This window comes from Camarhynchus parvulus, chromosome 3, assembly GCF_901933205.1.
Source record: "Camarhynchus parvulus chromosome 3, STF_HiC, whole genome shotgun sequence".
Taxonomy (NCBI): domain Eukaryota; kingdom Metazoa; phylum Chordata; class Aves; order Passeriformes; family Thraupidae; genus Camarhynchus; species Camarhynchus parvulus.
Window position 1 is genome coordinate 4,933,345 of NC_044573.1, and position 7,997 is coordinate 4,941,341.

A 7,997-nucleotide genomic window follows, 5' to 3' on the forward strand; every position below is an offset into this window, starting at 1 on the left:
CCTCTCCGCAGCAATCCCGGCGTGTTTTCTCCTGCCAGGACCTTCCCTCCCTGCTCCGCTGCAGGACCTGCCCCTTCCCACACAATGAAGGGATCCACGCCAGCGGCAGCGGCTGGAGGAGCCAGGGAATGCGAAACCCCATCCCGAGCGCATCCCAGCCGGCTGCCCGGCAGGGCGGGGACACGGGGACAGTCCCCTGGCCGTGGGCAGCCCCCCGGGGCCAGGTGATGCCGCGGGGAGGCGGCCACGGAGCGCCGGGATGCGGGAGAATCCCGGGGGGAAGCTCAGGGAGCGATTCCAAAGGATCCCACCGGGTCCTCCGGCTCCCGGAGAGCTCTGGAGAAGGGACGGTGCTCACCCTGAGGGAGGGAGGGAGGTCACTGCAGTGTGCCCACGGCTGTCACTTTTTATTAAGGTTCCTTATTATAGAAATATCCCATAAAAAGTCCTGGCACTTTTGGTCCGTTTCCATCCCGGGGCAGAGGCACTGGGAAGGGGCTGGAGAAAGGGCTCCAGCACGGAGGATGCTCCTTGGGGAAGCCGGGAATTGCTTTCCCCGGGCTGGGACAGAGCCGGGAATGCTCCCGGCAGTGCCTGGGGACCGAGGGAATCACGGCATCCGACAGTCCTCGGGAGGATGGGGGAGGAGAAGGAAAAACTGAAAGCAAGGGGGAGAAAATACAATAAAATAAAATAAAGAAGGAAGATCGAGTCTCTTCCGTCATCCCTTTCCGATCCAGTGGAGGCTAAGTGTCCCTCCGGGAATGTCCTGCCGGGGGTTTGCCGAGGCAGAAAGTCACCTGTCACCGCCCGGGCTGTCCCCTCGTCCCCACTGCGGGCTGCAGGAGCTCATCCCGAGATCCCAAGAGTCCCTGGGCAGCTGCTCGGAGGCTCTAGGACGAGGAGGTCGGGATGGAGATTCCGTGGATGGCGCTCAGGGGCTCCGGAGCTTTCCGCACGGGGCTGGCGGGTTTTCTGTCCACCCCTGCAGGAAGGGGGAGAGGGAAGAAGGACAGGCGAGGCAGGGGATGGAGGGACTCCGAGCGCGGGGGGACACCCCAAAAACCGCCTCCAGAGCCTCCAACAGCGACTGTGACCCGCCGGGGACAGGGACAGCGCTGGTGGCACCGCCAGGGACACGGGGGGACCTGGCGAGGTGGCCCCGACCAGTGCCAGCCACGCGCAGAGCACATCCCTAAAAACTCCTAAAATTTGGGGTGTCCTGGGAGGACACTGTGCCGGGGAGGGGAAGGGGACAGGACCGTGCCACCATTCCTGAGGTGATGGAATTCCTGCTGAGCTCCGTCCCACCCCAGCTCAGCCCTCGGGAATTCTGCCTTCAGGGATCGGGATATTTATCGCGGGGCAGCTGGAGGCACGGGGATAAGCAAGGAGGGGATTCGGGGGAAATCCAGGAAACTGGGGAAGGGCTGAAATTGCCTGGCTGGGTTGTCCTTCCTTCTTTCCTGCCTTTTCCCATCTTTCCCACTCGCTACAGGTACCCCCAGCCCACCATACCCTTCCTCCTCCAGCTCGTTTGTCAGATAATCCAACGATCCAATTTTAATTCAATTCTCCTCGTCCCAGACAAGTGGCAGAACAAGAAAACCGATCCAAAAGAAAAAATGGGAAATTTTTAAAGTAAAAATTAAAGACAAAAATAAAAATAATTTTTAAAACCACACGCAAAGAAAGCTCACCAATAAATCAAAAACCTACAAAGGTTTAGAGAAAGTCTGGGGACAAAACAGCTCAAAAATTGGGAAATCAGAAAATTCAGGCTCCAAATAATTTTAAATACCTCGAAAATATGTTAAATATGCAAAGGTGGCTGTGGTCGTTTTATAACCTTTTTTTCTTTTCCTTCTTTCTTTTTTTTTTTTTTTTCCCTAATAATTTTCCTTCCTTCTCTCCCTCTTTTTTTTTTTTTTTTTTTTTTTTTTTTTTTAATCTTTAAATAATCGGTTTGAATTATTTATTTTCTCCCGCAATCGCTCCTCCCCGGCGCAGCTGAGGTTGCAACTCGCAGCAGGTTAGAAACGGTAAAATGATTAAAAACCAAACAAATAAAAAACTCAAACAAAAAAAAAACCCAAACAAAAAAACCCCAAACAGAAAACAACCAAAAAAATTTAAATCCCAGAGAAAACAACATAAAAAAGGCCGAATAAACAAGGATTAATTAAAATAATAGAAAGTCAAAAAATGCGGGGAAAATGACAAAAATGTCGAAGGGGATTTTGTAGCCAGGGCGGAAAAATCGGGATTTTTAAAACGAGGGAATCGAGCTCTATTAATGAGGCGACATAATTAACGGGAGATAAAAGCAACGCCCCCCCGGACAACCTCAAATTGCTCCCGTGGGATTCCCGGCGGAGATTTCGGAGGGAAATAATTCATTAATAACCCCGGGAACCAATTAAATAAAATAACAGTTAATTATGATAACAAATAACTATAAACAAACAGTTAAATCATTGCTGTCAGTTAATAATTAACAGGTAATTACTAGGAATGAATGATTCCCTGTCAAGGCTTCTGCTTTTGCAGAAAGGCTCCCGCTTTTTGGAATCGGTGGAACGGGCGAACACGGGGAAAGGCTCCTGCCCTGTCCCCCACATTCCCACATTCCCGGGGGGATGAGCAGCCCGGGAATCCTCCCCATTCCCTGGCGCTTCCCAGCGGGCGAGCGGGGAAACCCCAATGCAGACCCGGTACGAGGCGGGGAGCCACGGAACGCCGGGCTGGGGAACGGGATGGATCGCTCCCATCGCCGGCGGGGCGGCGCCTCCCGAGGTCGGGGGTCCCTCCCGGCCCTGTCCCCTCGCTGTCCCCGCGCTGTCCCCGCTCACCTTCGCCGCCGGGCTGCTTGAAGGCCATGGCCAGCTCGCCGTGGCCGTGGTGGCCCAGGGGGGTCCCCTGCGGCTGCCAGGGGGGACCGGGGGCGATGTAGGCGCCGGGGGAGCCGCCGTAGACACCGGGCTGGCTGGAGGGGGGGTACGCGCAGGCCGGCAGGAAGGTGCCCATGGAGGAGAGCCCCGCGCCGGGCTGGGGACAGGCACGGGGACACAAAGGGGACAGGGGGCTCAGAACAGCCCGCCCGGGGGGCGGACGGGGCTCCCTGTCCTCTCTTCCCACCTCCCTGGCCCCTCCCTGCTCTCCCTTCCCTGCCCCATTCCAATCCCACTCGTGACACGATTCCCTGTCCCCCGTGTCCCCCAGCCCTCACCTGCGGGTATTTGATGTGCCCTGTCCCCTCCTGTCCCCCGTGTCCCCCAGCCCTCACCTGCGGGTATTTGATGTCGCCCTCCATGGCAGCCTTGTCCAGCCCGTTGACCGCCTGGCCCGGCCCGGGAAAGCCGCTCCTGTTCACGCTGGGCCACTCCTCCATTTTTGGGGGGTACGCGGCCCCCTCGGCGCCAGCCAGAGCCCCTGGGGAACAAAACGTCAGCCCCGAGCCCCACGAGCAGCTTTTGGGGTGAAACGGGGAATTCCCGCTTTTCCAAACGCCTGCTTGTGTAAACCCAGGGGCTGGGGGCACAAGAATCCGCGTTGCCTCCGGCATCCCGAAATTTGGGATCACAGCGCGGGGAGAGGCTGGGGTGTCACCCCCAAAACCCGCTCGCCGTCTCCCCCCTCCCTCTCCCAATTCCCAATCCCCGATAATTTAGGGGCTCCAATTTCTCTCCTGACGAAGGGGATTTGGAGAAGTGACATCGGAATTTTAAGGATAAATGATTGCGCGGGGGAGAAACGCATGCGGTTGATTTACTCGGGCTTTTGGAAGGATAAAAGGACCCGCAACCCCCTGCCACGGCCCGCTTGTCCCCCCTTGGAGCCGGCGGGGCTCGGCCTTGGCGCTGCCGGTGCTCCCGGAGCCCCAAAATTCCCAGATTCCTCGGAAGAATCCAGGAGGCCGGATCCGAGTTGCCTTCTCTTCCCTTTCCTCCCCGATTTTTCCTCTCCTCTTATTTTCCCCTTTTTTCCCCTCCTTTTCACACATATATATATATATATATATATATATATATATATATATATATATATATATAATTTTTTTAATCCCCCTTTGCAGAGAGAAATTCAGGGCTCCGAATTTGCGGTCGGCAATCTATCATCCCTAGGAAAATATTTTCCACATTTTTCATAAAAAGTTCAAGATGTGGCTGAGCCGAGGCCGCATCTGGCCCCGCCGCCCCGACGGGCTGGTGGAGCGGGGGGAGGCCCTTGGGAGAAAAAAAGGGGGGAAAATTGGAATTGGGGGGGGTGGAGGAAAATATACGAAGCAAACAACAAAAAAAAAATCGGAACAAACAGCAAAAAACAACAACAAAAACTCGAAATAAACTAAGAAGCTGAAACTAATAAAAAAGAAGGAAAGACGCAAAAAGGCACGAAATGAGCAAAGAGGCACGAACCAAATAAAAAGCCGAAAACAAGCAAAAAAAAAAAATCCCCGAACGAGCCAAAAGGCACGAAACAAACAAAAACCCCCGAAACAAATAATCAACCCCCGAAACAAACAAACAAACAAACAACAACAAAAAAAACCCCAACCGAACAAAAAACCAAAGAGACAAAACAAAGGGACAAAAACCAAAAAAAAACGAGCTAAAAAAAAGGACGAGAGGGGCGGAGGGGAGCGGAACGGCCGGTACCCACCCGCCTGCTCCACGAAGGTGCGGATGCCCAGGATGTTGGTGACCGAGTGCGCCGAGGGCCAGGAGCGGGGCAGCGGCACCGGGGGCGCCCCGAGGTGCGGCCCGGGGTGCGGCGCGGCCTTGGCGGGCGGCGGCGCGGCGGGGCCCGGGTACGGGTACTGGTAAATGTGCGCGCAGGGCAGCGGGGCCGGCGGCGGCCCGGCGGGGGCCAGCGGGCCGATCTTGTTGCGCAGGATGCGGCTGATGGAGCTGACCGAGGGCACGTTGTACTTGTCGCACACGCCGTCGGCCAGCAGGCGGTCGCGGATCTCCCAGGCGAAGATGCCGGGGTCGCCCTGCTTGTAGTCGCGGATGTGCTTGACCACGGCCGGCGTGGTGACCCGCGGCTTGCTGCCGCCGATGGCCCCGGGCAGGATGGAGCCCGTCTCGTGGTAGCGGGCCAGGATCTTGCTGACGCAGCCGTGCGACACGCGGAGCTGGCGGCTGATGTCGCAGGGCCGGATGCCGAGCTGCGCCAGCTCCACGATCCGCAGGCGGATGGCGTTGGGCAGCGGGCGCCCGTTCACGAAGACGCCGCCCAGCTGGTTCACCTCGCCGTAGGTGTGCTCTGCGGGGCGGGATGGCACGGCGTGGCACGGATCGGCATGGCACGGATGGGCACGGCGCGGGTGGGAGCGGCGGTGGTGCCCGCGGGGTGGGGATGGCGCTGCAGCGGGAAGGGGAGAGGGAAAAGAGAGGAGAAAGGGGAAGCGAGAAAGGGAGGGGGGAAAGGAGTAGAAAAGGGGAGAAAGGAAAAGGAAGGGAAGAAAAGGAAAGGGAGGGAAAGGAAGAAAAAATGGAAGGAAAAAAGAAGGGGGAAAGGAAAAAGGAAAAAGGAAAAAGGAAAAAGGAAAAAGGAAAAAAGGAAAAAGGAAAAAAGGAAAAAGAAGAAAGGAACGGGAAGAAAGGAACGGGAAGAAAGGAACGGGAAGAAAGGAGCGAGAAGAAAGGAGCGAGAAGAAAGGAACGGGAGGAAAAAAAGGAAAAAGGTAAAGCAAAACGAGAATGAGAGGGGAAGAGGGAAAGAGAGCGAAAAGAGCCCAAGGTAAGGGGAAAGAGAGAAAGGAGAAATACAGACAGAAAAAAAAGTGAGATAAAAGTGACACTAAAAAAAAGGGGGGGAGGAAAGATAGGGAAAGAATGCGAGAAAAAAAAAAGTCAGAAACGACGAAGTGGGGAAAAAAGGACACCAAGAAAAAAGGAGAGCGGGACAAAAGGAGAGAAGGCAAAAGAACGAGAACGGGAGAAGGAATCGCAAGGAGGGAGCGGAGCGAAAGCGAAGGGAGGCGCGGGGAGGACGGAGCAGCCCGGAGCCCTCCCGGCACCCCGGCATCCCCAGCCGCCTCCTGCCCCTTCCCGGTGCCCTGCTCCGCCGGGAGCCCGTCCCGGAGCCCGTCCGGGGCCGCACTCACCCATGGCCCGGCGCGGGGAGGGGGCAGCGCCGGCATAGAGAGCCCGGGGGGCGGCCGGGCCGGGCCGGGGGGTCCTGGCGGCGCCGGGAGCGAGCCCCGCTCGCGGGGAGCCCCCGCCGCTCCTCGGGATCAATTTGACGTGGGAATCGCGTCAATCGCGGCCGTCACGGCGGCGGCGCCGCCGCCCATTGGCTCCCGCCCGCTCCTAAATGGCCGCGGCCGGCGGGGCCGGGGGGAGCCGCCCCCTCCGCCCGCCCCCTCGGGGCCGCGCCGCCGCCGGGGACCCCCCCCGAGCGCCCCCGAGCTGCGGGAGGGCACGGCGGGGACACGGCGGGGATCGCACGGCCCCCGAGCTGAGGGTGCCCCCTTCCCTCCCCGAGCGGTTCCAACGCGGGACAGGGACACGGACAGGGACAGGGACACGGACAGGGACACGGACAGGGACAGGGACACGGACAGGGACACGCACCTGCCCCGCCTCCAACCCCGACGGCAGCCGTGGGTGGGGGCATCGCCGGGGCCGCGGGACAGGACGGGACGGGAGCGCTTTCGGGGCACACGGAGCCCTGCCCGGCGGGGCTCCCCCGAGGAAGCGCTGCTGCCCAGCGGCTGGCGGCGAAATCCGCCCGTTCCGACCCCAAAAAATCCCGCCCGGGGGTGAATCCGTCCAGCTCGGCTCGGGGGAGCGGCCGCGGGATCCCCGGGGATTTTTATCCCCCCTCACGGAGAGCTCGGTGGGAAGACCGTGAGTGTTTCCCGCAAGAGACTGGAAAGTTGGGGGGCTCGGGGGGGTAAAAGTGTCCCCTTGGGGGGTGTAAAGCGGGGAGGCGGCGATCGAAAAGCGGCCGGGCAGGGCAGGTGCGGCTCTGACGGCCCTGAGGATCCCTGGGGAGGGGTTTTTTGGGAGGTCTGGGGGTCCCCTGCTGCCGGCGGAGGAGCCTTTTCCCACCACCACCCTGGAGCATCCCTCGCTCCCTGGGGATGAGGCTTTTCCAAGGAAAAGATCCCGGCAGGAAAAGATTCCCCCACCTGCCCCCCGTAAGCCACCCGCGTTCCCCGATCCCCGCCGGGTTCCCGGGAACATCACCGGGATCCAGTCCCCTCAGGAATGCGCGCCTGGATGTAACGGGGGTGGAAAGGGAGCTGAGGCAAACGGGGAAAGGGATAATAGAAAAGAAACGAAGGAAAAGAAGTAGAAGATGGAGGGAAATCAACCTGAAAAGAAAACGAAGGAGGAAAAAAAATAAGAAGGGAAGAGAGATAAATGATGAAGAGAAGTTAAGAGGGGGAAATGAAAAAAAGGAAGGGAAAATAAAAGCAAGAAGAAAACAGTTTTTTAAAATAGGATAAAGAATAACTAAGGAAAAATACGGGAAAACAGAAAATTATTAAAAGGAATGGGGAAAGAAAGAGAGGAAAAGAAGGGAAAGGAAAGGGGTGGCTGCTCAGGTGAGATGTGGCAGGAAAATCCCAATTAATTTGCTCCCTGTCCAGCTCCCTGCGGAGCTGCAGGAGCAGCACCGGACCCCCAAATCTGCTCCCCCATGGCCAGTCCCTGCCCTGCCCTGGTCGCGATGGTTTCCATCTGCTCCGACTCCTCTTTCCCTTCTCCAACCCCTCTTTCCCCTCTTGAACACGATCCGTCGTGAAAAAAACTATTTTTAAAGCCCTAATTTTCCCCGCTTTTGCCAAAGCTGCTGGAATTTTGTGGGCATTTTTAAGCCGGGCTGAGCCTCGGGTGACAGGCGCGATTTTACGTCATTAATTTCGCTGAATAAAAATCCAGAGGATCAGGGAGCTCTGGAAGCTTTTCCCTTTTTTCTTTTTTTTCTTTTTTTTTTTTTTTTTTTTATTATTTTTTAATAGATTTATCAGGAATACTGAA

The 7,997-nt window shown here is 57.3% G+C and overlaps 1 protein-coding gene across 7 annotated transcripts; it reads right to left on the reverse strand.

Annotated features, from left to right (window-relative positions):
* Positions 1-396: 396 nt before the first annotated feature.
* Positions 397-6,213, reverse strand: PAX1 (paired box 1). Of its 7 annotated transcripts, none has more exons than XR_004060597.1 (6): positions 6,113-6,213; positions 4,663-5,268; positions 3,287-3,432; positions 2,853-3,048; positions 801-985; positions 397-658 (listed from the first exon to the last, which is right to left on the reverse strand). XR_004060597.1 is itself a non-coding variant. In XM_030945491.1 (6 exons), the coding sequence occupies exons 1-5, from the start codon at positions 6,114-6,116 to the stop codon at positions 850-852; spliced, it is 1,026 nt and encodes a 341-aa protein (XP_030801351.1). In that variant the 5' UTR covers positions 6,117-6,213; the 3' UTR covers positions 397-658; positions 801-849. The 7 variants fall into 7 exon arrangements, 6 of the variants coding, with proteins under 6 accessions (XP_030801351.1, XP_030801353.1, XP_030801350.1 ...); XM_030945491.1 differs by having other exon boundaries at positions 2,853-2,986; XM_030945493.1 differs by having other exon boundaries at positions 397-975; positions 2,853-2,986.
* Between the last annotated feature and the right edge of the window lie 1,784 nt (positions 6,214-7,997).